This window comes from Vipera berus (assembly GCF_964194415.1).
Source record: "Vipera berus genome assembly, chromosome: 1".
Taxonomy (NCBI): domain Eukaryota; kingdom Metazoa; phylum Chordata; class Lepidosauria; order Squamata; family Viperidae; genus Vipera; species Vipera berus.
Window position 1 is genome coordinate 151,002,842 of NC_138202.1, and position 22,531 is coordinate 151,025,372.

At 38.8% G+C, this 22,531-nt stretch overlaps 1 protein-coding gene across 2 annotated transcripts in view; it reads left to right on the top strand.

Annotated features, from left to right (window-relative positions):
- Positions 1 to 22,531, top strand: part of PKP4 (plakophilin 4) — a 203,360-nt gene that overhangs the window by 24,425 nt on the left and 156,404 nt on the right. Inside the window, exon 2 of one of the 2 annotated variants that reach the window (XM_081312603.1) lies at positions 19,490 to 19,620. The exons of the other annotated variant lie outside the window; for it this stretch is intronic. Within the exon in view, the coding sequence (XP_081168729.1) occupies positions 19,495 to 19,620 (126 nt within the window). The 5' untranslated portion in view covers positions 19,490 to 19,494. The remainder of the gene's footprint in view (positions 1 to 19,489; positions 19,621 to 22,531) is intronic. 2 annotated transcript variants of the gene reach the window in all.

Genomic DNA, 22,531 nt, shown 5'->3' on the forward strand with positions numbered 1-22,531 from the left:
GGAGGTGTTTTGGTCTTCTTTTTTCTTTTTGGTTTTTTGATTGTCTCTCTTGAATGATATGTAGATGTTGTTTATCTCTATGTGCCTGTTGAGGGCTGATTTGAAAACTGCGAAGCTCAGCACCAAGAACCCCGTGTGATTTTAGTTGTAGATATATTTTGTTTTACATTATGCAGATCTTCAGAGAAGCCAAAGAAATATTTGTGCTGAGGAACATTCTCTAAGAAAACCATTTGCCACTGGCAGTCAAGAATGTGTACATTATATCAAAGCTTGAATATTAAATGGAAGATATATCAAGCAAATAAAATATTTGGTGAGGCAGTGAGGCTTCATATTTTTAATACAGTACAGTTCCTTCTAATCTTTCAATATGATGAGCTTTTGGAGAATGTAGAGATTTTTTTTAAGTGCTTTGCTTAAAGACCTGGAAGGAAGGGAGATAGCAACTTCTGTGATTTTTATGAAGAATCTCATGCTTGCACTGACAAAATTGCCACCACCTACACAAGTTAGAAAATTGCTGATTGCATGAAAGCAGCTATGATGTCTAGTCTTGCTGTGACTAAGGTAATAGAAATGCCCAACCTACATTCTCTTACCACATTAAAATAGCGTCTTATCATTCTGTCTTTAAGAATGCTTTTATAGCAGTTTTCCCTGTCTTTACTAGTTCCTAGAATTCTCTTGGGTGCTTAATATTTTTTTCTTGAAATCTAAGGTAAGTTTTCTGATGAAAGTTTAGGCTAAATAGCTTCTGAACAAATTTGTATTTCTTACTGCGATTTCTTATCGCTGCTTTCCCATAGAATGAATTCTTGCATGCAAAGAGAGCAGGCCTGTGTCAGTCAAGCCAGCATGTTGTTGACATAGATGTGATGTAATCTGATTTGCTTATTTATTGCATTAATCTGATAGTGTCGACTCTCAAGATTCCAGATAGCATATAAACAATATAAAAGGTTGCCAACAATTTCCTCAATTAAAACCCAATTTAAAAACTGGCACTGCAATAATGATTACGATGATGGCCTCTAGTGCACCAAATGCCTGTTTTAAAGAGAACAATTTTTGACATCTTCTTGAATACTAGAACAAAGAAGCCCAAGTACCCCTATACAAGCAGTGCATTTCATAGTATAGGGGGCAATCGTTGAGAAGGCCTGCTTTCTGCTTCATACTTTTCTCACCTCTTTCAAAGTGGGTCCTTGAATAGACCCTATCTAGATATCCTCATAGGATGAGTAGGGTCATGTTGGATAAGGCAGCTCCTTATGTAACAGAATACTACTCCTTATAGGTATTTACAAGTGAAAATCAGGAATTGAGAAGGAACTAAAGAACTGTGTCAGGACCCACCTCAATCCACATCTTAGGAAATAAGGACTCTTGGATGCAAGTTTAGTCCAAAAGGAAAGTGTTTACTAGGACGGAATCTAACAAAGTTACATTTCAATCCTATATAAAGCATTCCCATTTCAGCCCCCTCCCCTCATCCATTTGGTCAGGCTCCCATCATTTGCTTAGGTGTCAGGCCCGTCCGTGGGAAAGGGAACTCCTTGTTTTTATTGTTATTGCTTCTTCCTTTTCAGTTGTAAATGAAGATGCGATCCAGATCCCCCTCTCCCCCTCCCTCCCCCAGTTCAAACGTTTCCCTGTTGTTTGAAGATTCGCCTTAAGTAACCATCCTCTCCCCCCCCTCGGAGAGATGGCAGAATCCCCAGAATAAGCACAATGTTCTACCTATACATTTATGAAATGTGATATAAATGGGACTGTCTAAACCTTCCTAGCCAGGAGATAATCCAGTCTCCCCTGGATTTGAAGAAACAAAGACCTTCTGAATAAAAAAGACACTGGGGTACCAATGTTGACAGGGCTGAAAGTAAACAATCTGCTATCTAGGCAGTCACAAAAATCAGCCACCAAACAGACCTATCTTTGATACTGGGCCCTTGCAGAACTAAAGTCTGAAGGAATTTACTATCTCTACAAGTACTATTTATATTAGGGTTGGTCACACAGCCAGATGTTTAGACTGGAGTTGGCATTTTTGTCTGCCAATTGAATCCTTAAGGATCTGGGATAGGCAGATGTTTAATATTAAAGGTATTGTCATAGGATGTAGGCTGATTCAAGTAAAGCTGCCTTTTGCAATTTTTGCTATTTTGTATTGTAAGTCGACTGTTGGTCTGCTAGCTTCTGTTCTGTTATTTATGATTCTGAATGTTCTTTCTAGAATTGGTGCATTCTTTTCCGATATCTTCTTGTTGCTTGATTTGTAACAGTAGATTCCCCCCCCCCCATTTTTTCCCATTGTATATTTGCAAGGAGTAAACCACTTTTCTTCTTGTAGTTTTGCAGCTGATGGCCCTGGTTGCTCAGCCAACAATCCTGTAGCCCATTTGTCACCAGATTTCCAGAAACCAGAATACACAGTGCAGTTTTTGTTAACGTAGGTCATGACTGTAATTTCTGTAAATTATTAATGAAGGCGAATCTACCTGTCCCAAGACAGTGTTGCAGGATCCAATCTGTGTTGGTCACTGCTACCAGAGGCTTTGTCTTCCGAACTTTCAGACTTGTGCTGGAGCCCATCCTCAGGGAACTACTGCAGCTACTAAGATTGTTGGACCAGCAGGCACAAAAACAGCCAGGGAAGCCTGGGAAACTGGCTCCTTGTCAATCAACAGGAGTGCTGATTTTCTCCCTGCTTATCAGTATTTAGGAGGCAGGAGCTTGACAGCACAAGGAAACAACAACTAACGACTTAGTAGCTAGCCATCAACACCCCGATCTACATCTAAAAAGCTATGCACAACAGGCACCATATAAATACCACACACAGAACAGCCCAAAACGTACACAGCCCTGAGGATGGGCTCCAGCATGAGTCTGAAAGTTCAGACAAAATACTCTTAATATGGGGATTAAGGGACTTGGATGGGTGATCGGGTAGCCCTGGTTTATAAATCCTATATAGTACCTCTTGTCAAGATACCTGTCAGAGAACTGACTTATAGTGAATGTGTATATGGCGACACAAAGCTCAGGATAGTTTCAGGATTTAATTAGCAAATTGCCCACTCTTATTGCCTAGTGAAGTCTTTAAAACAACTAACAGAGCCACATGCAGAATTGGTAATAGAATTGCTCAGTCTTTTGGTGGTGGATTATTTTAATGTTCACTTTGGGGAGATACCTGGTACAGTCTGTGGCGGCTGTTTCCATATTTGAATTAAAAATGGAAACAACAACCTCTGTGACACATACTGAATTGCTCTTTCACTCAGGATGTTCTGTGAGTGGGAGTCCATACAGTTTGCCAATGTTATGAATAGATCACTTCCTGATTAAGGCTGAGAATACTGAAAAGCTGCACGGCTTGGCATAGCATATTAACTGTTTTTGGGATCTCTGCCCAATGAAGCTGATTTGTCATATAGGGAGTTGTTACATTTGGCCAGTTCATCATTAAGGCCGCCCTGAAGGACTAGACTGCTATCTAGTTTAATGCTATCTTAAAGTAACTCTTTAAGAAGCCTATCTTAGATTCCTTATTGATGGAATTGTATTGTAGTTAATTTTTCAAATTCCAGAGATTAGAAACTGTTACGGAGAGAGTGTTGGGCAATCAGAGGTTTTGGAGGAAGCAGATTATCTAAACCCTTTTTAAACTGGCATTAGAGTAGACTGTTGGCTCTTGATTGGCCTGTTAGCTGATCTTCACCAAGGAACTGACAGACAAGTAAGACTATTTTGATTGTATGGAATCTCAGTGGATTTTGGTGCAATTGACCATGGCCATCTTTTGGATTGCATGAGAGATTTGGGGAATGGCATCATTGAATTGTACTTTCAAGTGGTGGTGCTTAGTAACAGGGCTTCTTATTTTGAAAGTTTTAGGGCTCCAATACTGTCTAATTTACTAGACTTAATAACACAATATTTTTGCTTATATTACCAACATCCTGGTGATACCCAATTCTATAGGTAGTAGTCCTCAGGTTACAACTATTCATTCAGTGACTATTCAAAGGTACAATGATGCTAAAATGGGCCCAGGAAGCTGTGGCCGTAGCAGCATCCCTGCAGACAAGTGACTGCAATTTAGGTGTTTGGAAACTAGCCTGCAGTTACAATGCTTGCAGTGTCCTCTGGTCACATGATTAAGATTTGTGACCTTCCCTGCTGGCTTCTCCCCATGAGCAAAGTCATTGGAGAAGCTGACAGAAGTTCTCAGGTCCCTCCCATTCCAACCAATTTTTTTCATCCACCTGAAGCACCCATATATCTGCCTGTGCTCTATAACACCTGCCCATGGCACCCTCAACTGCCCGTAGTTCTCACCTGCAGCTCTCGCTCGCCAGCCTGCTTTCCAGGTACTCCTACCTCTTCCTATGTCATGGTCGTGTGAGATCTCTGTTTAATAACCTGTTCAGTCCTGAGGTTATGGCGGCAACCGGGACTGCTGGAATTGTCATCACTAAATAATGCAGTCATGTAATATGTCACTTTACAACTGGATCGCTTAGCAACAGAAATACTGGTCATTTGCCATCGTAACTTGAGGACTACCTGTACCTTTACTTCATTATTCTTAAATAATGGCAACATTCCCCTTGCCTTATTTTAAAAATTTCTTTGAGAGATTTATTTGAATGGTAGGGTCTTTTAGATTGCTCTTACCTGTGTAGGGGTATTTGATCCTTCTGCGCACTATCACTTTATGTTAATTGTTTTTGTTTAAATTGGGCAACCTTAAAAAAAATCCAATCAATCAATGCCTTCCTAAAGGTAGTAGCAGGCCAGAAAAGAGTGATAAATTGAAATTGAGTCCAAACAAGAAAAAGTTGCTGGTTTATGACAGCTGATGCTTTTGAGAATAGGATAGAGTCACCATTTCTGTTTGTGGCTGCAAATATAAAACAGAAATACGTTTTGGAACTGCTCTTGAATTATAGTCTCATCCTATTGAGGCTATGTCCAGAAAAGCATTTTAGTAACTGTTGCTCAGGTTGGATAATAATAAATGATTTTTTTTAAAAAAAATGAAAATAATTTTTTTTAATTTAAATCTGATTTTTTAAATTTAAATCTGACTTTTTAATTTTTATCAAATTTATTTTAATAAAATGCTTTTGGAGTAAAAATCTAAATATAGTTTTCTACTGTATTTAAGATATATTAATAATTTAGTTTATTTAGCATGAAATGGAGCTTAGTTATGTAGCATGAGGCTGTATGAGTTTTCCTATTTAGAACAATAAGCTGTCAGGTTAGTAAAACAGCAATATCGGAACCAATTTTAATTTAATAGGTTAATCACACATAGTTGGAGAACTACTCAAATTCTTTTATTTAATTTAAACATTTAGAGCCTGGTACAGATGCATTTCTCTTCAAACAATTATACAGTTTGTAGTGTACATAGATTTGCAAAGCAATGGGATAAAGGAATATTCCTGAACTTTGTTTTATGATTTATCCCATGGTTACTGTGAAATTGTGTGAATGCATCAAGGCAGTGCATGTTGAACGAGTTTACCAAAAATGTAAATATTGCAGAATATATACAGCCTGAATAAACTAAATTATTAATGTATCTTAAATAGAAAACTATATTTAGATAGATTTTTACTCCAAAAGCATTTTATTAAAATAAATTTGATAACAAAAAAATCCGATTTTTTAATTTTTTTTAAAAAAACATTGATTATTATCCAACTTAGTAACTGTGTATATAATATAATAATAATAAACCTTTATTGTCAAAGTACAACATGTGTACATTGAGATTAGCTGAGCCTCCCCCGTGCGCTCTCCCCCCAACACACAGTGACAACAAACCCTCCATCCCACCACACTATGTGAACCAACTATACCACACACCGGGCTCCCAAGTCAATTCTGCATAAGATTATGTCCCATTTAAAAGCCTAACAGCCCACGGATAAAAGCTATTTTTCAGCCTGTTGGTACGGCTGGCTATATTCCTATATATAACAAACACACATACACATACATTCACATACTTTGAGTGCTGCATATAGTGGTAGTTAGACCTCATGTTGCAGTTGGCTTCATTCTTATCTGCCACGAAGCCATGTAGCTAAGTCAGTTGTTTTGGTAAGTTTACCATTGCACAAGCAAATTCCAAACAGGCTGAGTCTGGAGAGCCAAATACACAGCTCTGTCCGGCTTAAGCATAATAGCACCATCTGCCCACATCCTATCCTAAGGCTACCAGTGTAAGGCCACAAATAGACAAGAGATCAGTGATCTTGTTGCTACCCTGTTAATCATTGATCAAGCTGCCAATACTTTGCTCCGGCACTAAAGTGAAGTTGCAACCCAAGTTAACCCAGACAATGAACTAGCTAATGCTGCAGGAAGGACAAAGTCTGCCTCAACAGGATGCCCCTTTATCATTGCTAGTCCGAGGTCCAGCCACCATTACTGGAACAACTGCAACACCCATTAATGCCAAATATCCAACTTTCTGTCTAACAAATTAATAGGAACCCAAGCAAAGCTTTCTCATTCCTGTTGTAATGGGCTGATTTGAGAAGCAACTGCTGCAGTTCTTTTCTACGCAGATGTCTTTCTAAGGAACTGGGAAATTTAAGTGAGTCCCACATGCAACTTGGGAGTTTGATTATTGAGGTTATTCAGAGATTATAGCATTCCTGTTCTTAAACAGGAATTTTGCTCAGAAGTCTGATTTCTGCCTTTATAGCTCCAAATAGCTTATTAGATGTGATGGAATGTACTAATTTAGATGCCCGGGAGGGAGGGGGGGTGCATTCCAGAGGAATAAGAGGTAGCTCAGTTCAGATGGTTTGTGTAGAGAGAAAAAAAAGGGGGGGGGAGACAGCCCCACCTTAATCATTCTCTGCGTCTGTGCTTGATGTAGATAACAGAGTGCCTTAAAGTGGCAAGCTGCTTTCTATAGGTGTAGATTGAACATTAAAAAAGAAATCTACTTGGAAGAACCTCCCCGTGTCTTTCTTGGGTTTGGGGCCTGACATCATCTGATTTAAGGGAAACCTCTCTGAATGTGGCCTCACTACAGGTAGTCCTTGCTTAACAACTGTAGTTGAGACTGGAATTTCCATTGCTAAGTAATAAGCATGATATCATCTGAGTATATTGCTTACCAACAGTAATCCCAGCATTCCCTGTTTGCTATCATTAAGCAAGGATCTATTGACCACAACAAGTCAATGGGAAAACTGGCAGAAAGTCACAAGTCCCAGGCAATTTGCAAGTAGGTCCAAGGGCAGAGAGTGCTATGGAGTGCTGGTGTGTGTGTGTGTGTGTGTGTGTGTGTGTGTGTGTGTGTGTGTGTAATGGAAATGGGGGGGATGCCAAGTACAGGCATTGGGTACAATATAGTTAAATGTTCTGATATAGGGTTTTAGCTTCTTTTGCTTTAGCATATTTAAATTGTTTAATGTCAAATACTTTTTTAGAAGGGCAATAGAGAAATGAACTACTATAACTGTAATTACCATTATACTTCCATCTGAATTCTTAAGTAAACTGGATTTTCAGTATCTAAACCCATAGGTAATGATGTTGGTAGATTTTTATTTCACTGGTATGTTAGTCAACTTAAGACAACAAACATACCTAATAATTCTGTCACAACAACAACCCTGTGAGACAGGTTAGGCCAGGGATGTCAAACTGCTGGCCCACGGGCCGGATGCGTCATGCCGAAACCACGCCCACCCCATTGCCGGCAATGGAAAAAAAGTCGTGACACATCACGTGACGTTGTGAGTTTGACGCCCCTGGGTTAGACTATATGATCATCTCTATTTGAGTTAACAGCAAATGAATGCATGTTTTTGTTTTTTGCCTAACACTTGAATTTCACATAGTATGAATTTGGGCTAATACAGTTCTATAACTTTTCCTTTTTTGGATTTTATGAATTTTTGCATAACATTACTACTGAACTACATATATTCTTAATTTACTTTTATCTCACCTTTTATTATTTTTATAAATAATAACAATAATAAAAAATAATCAAGATGGTGAACTTACCTAATGCTCCTTCCTCCTCCTGTTTTCTTCACAACAACACACGTGAGGTTAATTGGGCTGAGAGAGAGTGACTGACCCAAAATCATCCAGCTGGTTTTCATGCCTGAGGCAGGAGTAGAACTCAAAAGTTTCCTGCTGTCTTGCCTGGTGCCTTAACCATCACACCAAACTGCTTCCCGTTATCAGAGCTTATCTATGTTTTGTTAATACACTGCTCAGAGTTGTAATAACTTTACAGGCAAGTGATAATTCATTCTTTTCATAGCATTTAGTTTTTAGGTTTTTCAATCTGAAATTTGCTTTCTTTCATTTTGTTATCTTCCAGACTCACCTAGCTTCTCTATACATTTAGTGAAATAGTGCCATTGTTAAAATTACAGATAAATAGATATTTATCAGTGCATATTTTTATTGGTTGCTAAGCCTATATATAGAGAGAGAGATAGAACATAACTGTAGTAAAAACTGGTAGAATACTCATCTGAGTATGAATATAAAATATTTTAATATGTACATCCAAAGATGAATCCTCTTTCATCGGTCTTAATGTTCTTGTAAGCACTTCTTGCAGTGCTGATGGTTTTTTTCATTGAAAGTGTAAGCATCCTGATTGTTTCATTGACATTAACCAGAGCTTATGGTGATGTAGTATTTATTTTTTAAACTTAAGTTTGGCAGTGTAATATTCATTTCTTTTGTTGCATATATCTGTTGGTACTGTAAATTGTTTAAGATTTTAAAAAGAATATAATTATCACATACTAGTTCACCCACTAATGTTAATATGGTACACTAAACGTATAATTTAGTAATATGGTGATGTACCTTAGGACATGCAGTATTACCTTTTACCAAGAAATTTACTTTTTCTTCTACGTGTGATTTTTGGAAATAAGATGAAAATTAACATTTAGATTATTCTGCCGAATTACTTATTAAAATTTATATGCTACAAGGACAGAAACATACTATCCATATCGGTATTACATACATCTTAAGTAAGAGGTAATGGTCTTGAGAGCTTGCTGATAGAAGCTTCCTGATACTGAAATAATTTAATCGCCAAGACGGATTATTAGTTGGGACTGTGTAAAATATTTGGAAGAGGTCCTTTGCAAAGGGAGCGTAGAGGAGCACAGAGATGATGTCTAAGTATGCAGAAACTATTAGCAAAACGTGAGCTCAGTCCATTTCAAAACATGCATTTTGCCCAGGAACATAAGAAAGCATGGCAGACATTAAGTTACCCCACATTGACTTTGGGCTGCTGTCAGTGTTTCAAATTCTGTTGTTAAAGCTTATATAACATAGAACGGGTCCCAAACCCCCAGCCCATGGACTGGCACTGGTCCACGGCATGCCAGAAACTGGGCCGCGCAAACAAGCGAAGCCCCATCCGCGGGATGCAGGCAGCACACAAAATCACGCCCCCTCCAGTCCACGGAAAAACCTCTCTCCAGGCAACCAGTCCCTGGTGCCCAAAAGTTTGGGGACCTCTGACATAGAACATAAATTCTAATATTTCTTGTTGGGTCTCTTTCCTGACCTGGCCTACCTCAAAGGACTCCAGTGTGTGTTTCTGCCAGCAATCCTCCCTTCCTCAAAGCATAAAGGGCAGTTGTATCTTTTAGAAGGTTTGCACAGCTGCTTCAAAAGTCTGCATGTGTTGTGTATGCATGAAGTGATATTGTTTCTGAGACTGCCAGTAAAACCTAAGAGATGCATGTAGCAATAGCACTTAGACTTACCGTATTTTTCAGACCATAAGACGCACTTTCCCCCCAAAAAAGTGGGGGGGGAACGAGGGTGTGTCTTATGGTCCGAAGGTGATCCGTATGGCCAGCCCCAACCTCCGCAAGTGGAAAGCAAGGGAGATTGCCAGGAGCACGAATCGGCACATGCTGAGAAACGCCGATCTCGCGCTCCTGCAATCTCCCTCGCTCGGTTTCAGCTTCCCTTGCTACAAGAGAAAGCAGGCTGAACCGGAGCGAGGGAGATTGCCATGAACGTGAATCTCGCGCTGCTGCAATCTCCCTCGCTCCGTTTCAGCCTGCTTTCTCTTGTAGCAAGGGAAGCTGAAACGGAGCGAGGGAGATTGCAGCAGTGCGAGATTGGCCGATTCGCGTTCATGGCAATCTCCCTCGCTCTGGTTCAGCCTGCTTTCTGCAAGAGAAAGCCGGGCCGCCTCCGCGGGTACTGCTGTAACGCGGAGAGAGAAGGACAAAGAGGGAGGGAAGGAAGAAAGGAAGGAAGGAAAGAAGGAAGGGACAATGAGAGAGGGAGGGAGAGAGAGAAATAGAGAGAGAGGGAGAAAGAGGAGAAAGAAAGAGGGAGGGAGAGAAAGAGGGAGAGAGAGAAGGAGAAAAGGGGAGAGATAGAGGGAAAGAGGGAGAGAGAGAAAGGGGGAGAGAAACAAGGAGAAGGAAAGGGAGGGAAATAGAGGGAGAGAGACAAAGGGAGAAATAGAGGGAAAGAGGGAGAGAGAGAAGGAGAAAGAAAGGGAGAAATAGAGGGAGAGAGAAGGAGAAATAGAGGGAAAGAGAAAAATAGGGAGAGAGGGAGAGAGAGAGGAGAGAAAGGGGGAGAGGGAGAGAAAGAGAAGGGGAGAGAGAGAAATTAAATTAGTAACATGATTGTTAAGTGAATCTGGTTTCCCCACTAACTTTGCTTGTCAGAAGGTTGCAAAAGGCGATCACATGACCCTGGAACAATGTGACCATCATAAATATGAATTTATTGCCAAGCATCCGAATGTAAATCACATGACCCTGGGGATGCTGCAAGGGTCATAAGTGTGAAAAATGGTCATAAGTCACTTTTTTCAGTGCTGTCGTAACTTTGAACAGTCACTAAATGAATCGTTGTAAGTCGAGGACTACCTGTACTTTATCATTTTTTTTTTCCTTTTTTTGGGGGGTCAGGTTTTTGACACCTTGCTGGGTGACTGGTGGTACTCGGACATTGCCTTGTCCTAAAAGTGGTACAATGGATGAAAAGGTTGAAAAGCCCTGTTTTAGTATACTGGTACTATTTGGTTCAGAATATTTTTTTTCTTGTTTTCCTGCTCTAAAAACTGGGTGCGTCTTATGGTCAGGTGTGTCTTATGGTCCGAAAAATACGGTATATACCTCTTCACGATGCTGTGGGCAGAATTAGCCTGCAATACTGCATTCTAACCACCGCACCATCATGGCCCTTACGCACAGACATATGCAGAAACTTTCAGAGCAGCCTTACTCTTATGCTTCAAAAAGAGGTCCTTAATTTGTAGTAACTTACTTTGGTAAGCACTTGTTTTAAGTGCTTTATACAACTCTTCTTATGTGCTTGATTTTTTTTTTAAAAAAATTTGGTGAATAGGTGTTGCTTACGAATACTTTAAACTTTGAAGCGTCAAACAGAACATGAAAAAATATGGTGCATCATTTAGGCTGTAATTCTATCCACATTTACTAGGATTAAGTCTGGCAGAATGTTTTAAGCATCTATCTTCTTTAATGATGATAGCTTCGCTTTGTAAACAAGAAATAACATCTACAATGGCAAAAGAAAATTATGAGAGCATAAAATAAATATATAAAACTAGTTTCAAAGCAATAATATATTTGATGTCATTGAATATATGTGCTATCTGATCTTCATAGTTGAAGCAAAATTACTTTCCAACATCACAAAAAGATTTTACTCCAATAAAGGAAGAGATAAAAGTGTAGAAAGCTATTTCTAACTGTTTGATTGAGTGGGTAGAATATAACACTTTAAAAAACCCAAATGATGCAAAATTGTCTCCTTGCACATAACATTAAGTTATGATTTAGTAGAGGGGGCTGTTAATCTTTTGATGATTGCAAGGAACACGAATGGTCTTTTTGGGGATGACTCAGGGTGATTATTGTAAAGAAAGAAAGCCCATGTCATGTACTTGGACACAGTCAAGCTTTTCTTAGTTTTTTGGGTGGACAGTCAACAATTTCTTTTTTCTTTTTTAACTGTGTCAAGACTATTATATCATTTATGTCATTTTGTGTTTCCCATTTCATTGTGTTTTGTGTTTCCCATTGTGTGTTTTGACTAATCTCTGGCAATTATAATTAACATGGTTTCTCTAGCTCATCATAGCATAACACCGTTCTAAAGTTTTCTGTCTGAAAAAAAAAGGCTTTTCATGATGTTCAATATTTACAGAGAGTTGCTCAAGCAGATCATCTGGAGCTTTGGAGTGTGAGGTCCCTCAGTGCCAACTGTTCAATTCTAATGAATTATCTGGTATTCTCAAATATCGTCAAATAAATTTGATTATGGGGTGGATGGAAGAGAATAAGTTGACGTTTAACAAGGAAGAGGTCCTATTGGGGAATAGAGAACATGAGCACGAGAATTTATGTTTAGCCTGTTTATTTGTGGGTTCAACTCCCTGAAAGAGCAGGTTTGTAGCATGAGAGTGCACACTGACACTGATTCACAGCTTTGACAAGGAGTGTGTTTACACAATTACATCTGGTATAGCATCCTCTCAGTCAGTTCCCTGTGCTTTCGCTACATCTATCTTGATTATTACAACACTATTGTGGGATGGTCTTGTTAGGTGTCCAGAAGTCACAAATGATACAATTCTCGGTTGCTCACTGATGCAAGATACAGATATTACATCATGGCCATACGGAGAAATATTCACTGCTTTTATTGCTTATTAGATGCAGTACAAGATTTGGTCTTAGCATTAGTCCTTAACATTCTAAGGAGCTTAAGATTTGACTATTTGAAAAATGTCTTCTCTCATTGCCAACTTGTCTAGGTTTCATAAGGAGGTAGCCCTTAGGCAACCTTGTCTGGGGTTGGAAGCTAGGCAAGTTCAGGATGGGTTAGTATTTACGTGAGAAAATACCAGAGTAGCAGGCTGGGCTGGGAAATTGAGAAACATTGCAGATGAAGACAATGGGAAACCATCTCTGTAGTGCTGCCAGGAAAATTACATCCATAGTTTCCATAGACATCGATGAAATCAACAGGAGTTAAACTTGACTTAAAGGAGGGCCTTTATCTAGGTGTTTAAATATGGAAAGGCTCTTCTTAGGATGCCACAGCTGACAAGAGCTCACTTTTCAGGCACAGGAGAGATAATTAGATTAAACATTAGAATTACAGTAAGGTTGATTTAAAAATTCTGGATTTTATGTGTGTTTTAAATATGTGAATTTTATTAGCTGCCTTGAATAAGTATATGCAAAAAAATAGGTATATGCAACCTGCGGCCTGAAGGCCCTTCAGTTGCCATTTTGTGATCAAACATTGCAAATCCCCCAAAGCAAAGTATTCTGGTTGATATATATATCCCTGTGTTGTTCTGTCCCCACCAATCTGTCGGATCCCCTCCTGCCGTCGGGTTGGGCATACCCGTGTGCCTGTATCGCCTCTCTGTTGTTCCTGTCTTTCCTCTCCCCTTCTGATCGACTCTGCTCCCTCCAGTCGATGTCCATCCATATGTGTAGCCACTGGATGCGGTCCACTCTTTCCTCGCCCCCTCTGCATCCAGCTGTCGGGAGTTGTCACAGGCTCGCTTTTTACCTGTTCCCTTCCTGGCCTCAACAGGTTGTCATGTGTGTGGTGTCCTTTCCTCCACATGGGTCATGCAGTTGTCCTCCTTGGCTCTTCTCCTTTTGAACGTGATCAGCATTTTGGATTGCTCTTCATATGCTTTCAATGCTTGATACGCTGGTGGAAGCTCTATATGTCGGTTGATCGATTATGTGTCTGAGAGCCAGGCTTCCCTAAGTAGCCAGCCTCCTTTGGAGGCATCCTGGGCGATTGCTTCTGCCCCCATGAAGTCAAACGAATGGCCATTGCTGGCCATGTGTGTCCATATTTATGAGTACTGTTCCTGCCTTTTGACGGCCAACCTATGCTCATGGATTCTGGTTTTAATCCGTTTGGCTGTCTCCCCTATATAATTGCACTGGCAGTCCTTACATTGTACTCTATAGACCACCGATGATTTCCTCTGGTAATGGCTCCTTGGGGCGCATCATCTTGTACCGGAGTGTTTGGTTAGGTCGATGGGCCACACTGACATTATATGATGCCAGTATGTGGCCGTCGGTTCCGATACCCCATTGATATAGGGTACTGTTGTCCAGGTTGTTGCCTCCAAATCTTTCTGTCCTCTTTGGGGCCTTTGGTGTCTGCTGTATCGCCAGATGAAGTTGGTTGGGTAACCATTCTGCCTGCATATGCGGTGCAGGTGGGCACGTTCTGTTTGCTTAGCTTTCCTTGTACTGCAGTGCGTGTTTATGTGTGCAAACAGCGTTCAGATGCATGCGACCTTATGGGCCGTTAGGTGGTTACTTTTGTAATGCAGCATTTTGTCAGTGTGGGTTGCCTTTGGTTTGGCGACTGACCAATACGTCTAAGAAGGTACCATTGGCCTCTTCCTCTGCTGTAAACTGGATGCTGGAGAACACTGCATTAAGTTTTTCCATAAAGACAGCCTTGTCCATCCTTTTAACAATGGCGAACATGTCATCGACATATCTAGCCCAAAATTTGGGGCGATAGTTGGACCTTGGCTTCCAGGCACTGTAGGACCGCTCAGCGATAACCCCAGAGATGGGGGACCCCATTGGCATGCCTTTGATCTGTTCGTACATCGTGCCCTGGAATACAAAGTGCGTTTGCAGACATAGGCACAATAGTTGGATGACATCTTCCATCCTAAGTGAACCATGATTCTGTGATCCCTTTAGCTGCAATAGATCTTTTATTGTCAAGACAGCTAGATCTTGTGGGATGGATGTGAATAATGACGTCACGTCGAATGATATCATGATTTCGTCATCCTGAATTCTTACTGACTTAAGTCTTTGCAGGAACTCTTGTGACAATTTCACTGTGGTCGTACTCCCCTCAAACAAATATTGTGTCCGTTGGCTTAGCCATCTGGCCAGACCAACTATTGGCATGTCCCTGAATGCCACAATGGGTCTTAATGGGACCCCCTCCTTGTGTATCTTCGGCAGACCATAGAACCTCTTCATTGCCGAGTCCCTTGGTCGTATAGCCCTCAAATCCTCTTCACTAATTCTCCCCCGTCCTCTAAGTTTTTCTATGATTTTGTTAAGTTGGTTCTTTATGGACGTTGTGGGGTCTTTTGTGATTACTCTGTATGCATTGGCGTCATTAAGTAGGGATCGGCTCTTGCGGTTGTATTCGGTCCTGTCCATAATGACCGTGGCCCTGCCCTTATCAGCCGGTAGGATGACGATGGAGTTATCCTTCCGTAGCTCCTCCAGGGCCTTCCTCTCCCTTGTTGGTAAAATATGACGTTATTTATGGCCCATGAGTAGTCCTGTGACTCGTTGTCTTATAGAATTTCTTACCTCATCGCTGGTGCTTATGCATTGTATCACGGGTTCTACAGCTGCAATGAAGTCAATGGGTTGTGCATCCATTACATTGAGGCCTGTGTCCCATTGCAGAAGCCTGGTTTGTTCATTGGTTAGGCTCCTCGATGATATATTGTGGACCAACCCGACGGTGTGATTGTGATTATGTGCCCTTTTTAAGGTTTCCATCTTTCTTTGAAGTGTCTCAGTCTTGTGCCGGCGTGCTCTCTGTGTGGTCTGATGTATATGGCGGTTGAGGGTCTCATACTGTTGGTGCGCCAACATGGTTCGGCAGAATTCCTGGCACCTCCGGATCTCCGATGCCTAGGCGCCGATACGTCTGTGGTGGCCGTTGATTAGGGCACATAATAAAAACACTCACTCTGATGATGCTGGCAGTAGACCAGCAAAAGCTATGGATATTTTAGATTGTAAATAGTTGTTTTTATTGTTTTTATTATTTTAACAATAAACGGCTGTTTTGTTTTCATCCCGGAGTTCGAGGATTTTATACTGCTGTACAGATATGCCCGGTATTCGTATTTTTATAGTTATTAGGTGTGTGTGTGTGTGTGTGTAGGACAAAATAATAAATAAAAATAGTTAATTCTAATTATTTTTCAAATATCTATGGTGGATAAACTGCAATAGCCAAATTCACATTTGCTTTTAAGTTATTTTTTTTTTTAAAAAAAGATAAAGGAAGGCAGCTTCCTTTCTTTAGCAATAAACTGCTGTTTGAAATCATGGCATATGATCAGCTTTCTAATTGTAATTGTGGCATTAGGGTGATATGTCAATAGGATTGTCGTTGTTTGGACTTTTTGATTATTCCTGTTTACTACAATGCAAGCAAAAAACTGCTTAAAATGAAAAAGAACAAATCAGGAATTGGCCAAGCATGCTATTATTGTTTAACTTCTTTGCAAGATTGACTCTGGCCTGCTTCTGGGTTCAACAAAGTTTACAACAAGCCATGTGTAAATGTAGCCACTGTTTGCATCTGTTTTAAAAAAGAGCTTTATACAAGGAGCCTGAATAAATTGTGGGAAATTGTGGAAAAGTTAATGGAATATTATCATAATTACAAAATTGCCAAATTTCAATCCCAAGTTATAGGTCCCAGATTTTGGACGTATTCTGTAAATTAGCCCATTTGAGGTATGTTGATTGAAAATCATTGCCCTCTTATGTACTCTTCCATCCATTTGAAGGCTACAAAGAAATAGACACAAGAGGTTTAGTAGTATAAAGATAGACTCTGATTATCAAATGGTATTTGCCTTTCTTCTGCATTGGGGAACAGAATTTACTGAAGTTTCATATCAAAGTTCCAGGTTGTTAAAATCTGCTAATTGTAAGAATTTGAAATAGGAAAGCCCTTATTTTATTAATTCAACCAAGTAGAGTTTACAAAATGAAATATTGTGATAACTGATCAGCCCTTCAATTTCACTCTATAATAACTGGCACTTTAAAAAGTCTCCAACTCATTCAAGCATATTGTTGAGTATTTCATTTGTTTAAGGCAGACATGTCAAAATCACTATGTCATGTGACGTCGCGCAACATATCAGGACAATTTTGCCATTGCCGGCAATGGGGTGGGTGTGGCTTCTGGATAACGCGTACGGCCCATGGGCCGGCAGTTTGACACCCCTGGTTTAAGGTAAACCAGCACCCTAGCTTTTACATCCTGAGCTTGGCAGGTGACATGGCAGTTGGAAGACAGGGGTGGTTTATTTTTGTACCTCATTTATTGTTCTTTGGCCTTCACCATTGCTAACACTGAAGGCTTGAATGGAGCCGTTGAATGAATTTATAAAAAATTTATATAAAAAATTGAATAAAAAAATGGGTGATTTGGTATTGAACTGGAAATAAAAGTTTTGTAAGAGAATTACAACAAAAAATCCAGTTTAAAGCAGATTTCACATTCAAGATAATACAAGTTATTTCTGAAAGTTGGATTTATTAGTTGTTTCTGATAATCATAAGGTATTGGTTGTTCATAGTGTTAACTCTTAAAACTCATTTAAGTCAACAATTTGCTCTTTGAAAATATTAGCTTATTACCTGTTAAAAGGCACATACCTTAACTATAAACTAATAGATTTATATAGCAAAAATACTGTAAATACAAATTGCGTATCTTATCTAGACTCGATAGAAGCTGTGTAGCTTTGCTGGAAAAAGTGAGAAAGGTCAGAAAAAGTACTTGAGCTATGCTGTATTTTGCCAATAAAATTACAACAAATGGAGTTCTGAAATTTGGAGGGTACATACCTTGCTATGTGTGTTAAAGAAAGATAATGAAAAGTATCTTGCAAATATGTAAATCACCATGTTTCCAAAATTGGAAGTAGAAAATCTCTTGATACCAGTAGCTAGGAAACAAGAAGCTTGTATGTTGCTTATAGACTTCTGGTTGACCTAAGAAACTCCTTCAGGAAATTAAGCCTTTTAAAGTAGAAATAATTTATTTTAATGTCTTAGACTAGACATAAGCTAGTGGGATATGTGGACTTGGTGCATCAGTATTAGCTATGATTACATGATTTGTATCTTGCAAGATACATTCACTTGCTATCAATTGAAAATTGATCAACCAACCAAGTGTGATAACTCAAGTCAAGTGCAGAGGTGTCATCCCAGTCTAAGGCCAGCATAGACATTTTCCTCTTCCTGTTTCTAATTTCTTGCTTATATGAATCTTAAGAAATAGGAAAAAGCTGGTGTACTTGCATGAAACATATGTATAATGGAAGTTGTGACTTTTCATTTAAGGCAGAAAGGTATCAGCATCCTTTAGGAAATATCTATGAAGACCATTTACATGATGACGCATATGAAGCAGGATTCTTCAAACTTGGCCCTTTTATGACTTGTGGACTTCAACTCCCAGAATTCCTCAGCCAGGCACACTGGCTGAGGAATTCTGAGAGTTGAAGTCCACAAGTCATAAAAGGGCCAAGTTTGAAGACCCCTGATATAAAGGGATATAATGCCCTTGCTTAGATACAGGCAGTCCTTGACTTACAACCATTTACTTAAGAATCATTCAATATGGTGATGGACTTGGACAAAAACCTACTTATGACTCGACCTCAAAGTTACAACTACTGCATGCACCTCTCTGTAGTCACATGATCACATTTTGTGTGCTAGTAACCAGCTCACATATATGACCAGCTGCATTGTCTCACGGTCATATGACTGTGATTTATTAGAGTTTTTGCTGGTTTCTGGTGTTTTTTCCAGGTTTTTGACAAAAAATGTGCGTTCAAAAAATGGACTTGCTTAACAATTATGATTTGCTTTTCATCCTTCATAAAAATGGTTGTAAAATCGAGATTGGTCACTTGGTGCTTTGCCTTATGATTGAAATTCGGGAGTCCATTCTGGTCATAAGTCAGGGACTTCCTGAAGAAGAAGCAGGTAACACAATTGAATCATTATTACCTGAGGTTATCAAAAGGTGAAAAGCTTGATATTTTTAACATATAGGTGTATCTGGGGAAAATTACACCAATTATCATATAATAGCTATCCAGCAAAATTACTGCAAACACTTTTATTCCTTAAATCTAGGGCTACAGACTATCAAAGATACTTTAATCTGTTTTAAAATAGAGATATACATAGATAACCGCAGTCTTGTAAGTCAGACAATTTTTTTGTGGACAAAGGCTGCATTATACATGTTGGTAAGGCTGGAGAGGGAATTTTGAGGTTTTTTCCCCTTATTTTTTAAGCTGTGGCATCCTATTTTAGGAGATATATTACAGCTTTCATATATTTTCCAATCACAATAATAAGATATTATGCTCTTACTTTTTAGTGGCCAAAATGAGATGGGAGCTGTTACCTATTCCACCTTGTTTCTTAGCCATTATTATAAGAAGTAAAAATGTGAAATTCTTATTGCTTAATTTCATATCATACTCCTTTAGATTTGGGAAATGTTATGGAATATTTTTAGAGCAGCAAAGGTAGCATGTCAATTGAATCCATAAACATCAGATATCAAACTAATTTTTTCCCCCCACCAGGCAATATGCCAGCTCCCGAACAGATCCCTTTGGAAGATGGGCTGCAACCAACTACCCAAGAATCTTCTGCAAATCCTGCCATGGAAACAGAGGCTACTGCCACTACTATTCTAGCTTCTGTAAAAGAACAGGTATTTAAAAAAAAAGAAATATTGTAGATTGATGTAATTACCGGTAATAAGTAGATATATTGGGATTTCGTGTTTGGGTAGTTTTGAACTTCGTTGACTTGCCACATAGTTGGGATAAAATATTTGCTTAGTTTCGCTGTTTTTTTATCTCTTTTTCAAGTTTTATGAAGTCATCATATTCTGTAATGGATAATAACAAACTTTGATATTTTCTGGGTAATGTTATCTTGAATTTTGGGTTTACACAAAATGGAAAATGTGTTTTCTTTGACTTAATTAAACAAGCTAAAAAAAAGGTGCAGAACTATAGGTAATCCTTACCAACTATTCATTTGGTGACCATTCAAAATTACAACCATACTGTAAAAACTCACTTGCAACTGGTCCTTGCATTTATGACCATCTCAGCATCCCCTTAGCCACATATCAACATTCAGGCACATGGCAACCAGCATGTATTGACAGTGGATGCAAACATCCTAGGATCATGTGATCACCATTTACGATCTCCACAGCCAGCTTCCGACAAGCAAAGTTAATGGGAAACCAGATTTTATTTAATGACTGTGTGATTCACTGAAGTAATTTCGCTTAACAATTGTGGCAAAACTGGTTGTAAAGCTGGGTGTGATTCATTTAACAATGGCCTTGCTTAGCAGCAGAAATTCTGTTCCCAGTCGTGGTTGTAAGCTGAGGACTATCTGTATGTAGATTTATTTTAAGAGCATCAAATATATTTGTAGACTTTAGTGTTTCTGCCAGCATCATGTTTGATTTACAGTACTATTTGGGGTGTTGGTTAACACTATTAAAATGAATTGATGCATTTATCTGTGAAGGAAGAGGAATCCATCACGTAAAAAACATCTGTGGAGTTAGAAGGAGAGCCTATTTTAGATTAAGTTCAGTTGGATACAATTGATGTGTTGTACTTTTTTTAGGAGATAAAATATAAAGTTGGAGTTCATCACATCTCTCGGAGAACTAAAAAAAAGTAATTTATTTTAAGATCAAGGAAGTTGTATAATATTCATTAAAAAGAGATCGGTGCCTCTTGTTCTTTTTTCTTAGCCCCTTGACATCAAGGTACCTTTTCTTCTTTTACCCATTTGATTTGTTCTCACCTAATCTTCCTATATGAATGGTTGTTGCTATATTTTCAGAATGGTTGTTGCTATATTTTCTTTCCAATTTGCAAAAGAGGCTCTTCATGGTAGCTTCTCAGAGATGAAATAGTAGTGTTCCTTATCTGTTTGACTTAAAATGATTCCTGTGTTCCAAAACCTAATTGAGCAAGTTGTGCTATGGCTCATACTCTCCATTTATGGAAGCTTACAAGAAGTGCAATGTCTCCTAAAATGGGATGGATAGATACATCATAATTAGAAATTAGAAAGTCTTCTAGCATACCAAGTGTTTTTGCCTCAATTTTCACAACTTCAGAACACTATGGGTACAAGCCTTTTTCATATTCAGATACACCCCAAATATCCAATAAAACACCAACCTAGATATGGTTAGATATATAGTTCATTCTGTTCTAAATAGACTAGAATTCATAATTCATACTTCTGTCAGGAAAACATTCTCCCACCTCTCCACCCAAGTTATAATTTATTTTGGTCCAATTTATTTAGAAATTCTTCACTAGAATGGGTTACATTCTTATATGCAACAGAATTACTTTATTAATCAATTTTTATTATGGTCACAAACCAGCATTAGAATTACTTTATTTCTTATTAATATGCCTTCTGAACCTTGCCAAGAAATCCAAGACAGTAATTTGGAATCTTGATTATTGAGTGTTATATGTATATAAATGTTGTCAGTAAATTAATAGAGGTGCTTTACATTCTGAACTATGAGAATGATTTTAAAGGTTTCCCTGTCTTTGTGACTATTAAACAAAGCTATCTTGTTTGCAAATAATTATCTTATGAATCAGAGAAATGACATAAAACTTGAAGAGATCATTTTTGTTTTGCTTGTGTTTTAGTGTAAATAAAAGAATACTATACTACCTAGTAATCATGTGCAAAACATAATAGTTTAAACTCTGGAGCATTCTTATTTTTCCTTTCAGTGAGTCAGTTTGAACAAGGCATGTTTCCATAAGTTATCATCTGGAACAGGAGATAGTGGATGATGGTTGACATGGTACAAAACGACCCTTGCAATGCTCACTGCCCATAGGGTAGAGAAAAATGAGATAATTCCAGAGGTAAATTCTGCTCTCTTCAGTATGATGTAGCTATTGCTTCTAACCAAAAATTAAAAATTGCTACTAGCAATCTCGTTTTCTGAAAAGATTGCATCTTTTTGAGTAAGAAGGCAAAAGTGTAATATAATATTTAATTAAATCTATTGCTGGCTGGTGTTCTGCATCTTATTGCATGTGGAAATTCATTTGCCCTTCCAAAAATATTTCACATTTTAATTTGACAAATAGACATGGCATTATTGCAATTTTCTGAACTGGAAATGTATCTAGTTATGAATGTGGAAAAAGCTCCTGAACGCATCCTGAACCAGATTAAAACGCAGTTGGGAAATATTGGGAGGGGGGGAATGTAATAAAAATACAATAAAACATAAATAACACATTTGAAAACTAATAATAAATTTAGTCACCAGCCTCCATAAAACTCTTGGCTCGTGATGCACGTGGAATCCTGCACAAGCTCCACACCACCTCAATTTAACTACAACAGGGAGGGTTGCCTGGTGCTATTATGGTGCAGACTGAATAGGAGCGCCCTCTTAGTCTGTACTGCAACCGTAACATGTGACCTTGATGCTGCGAGGAAGCTGAGTCAGAGAGATTGTGCCTTTTCTTTGGGTGGCACTGCTGACCTACTCCGGACCCCAGAGTCTCCAGCACATGAGAATGACTGCCTCCTTCCAAAAT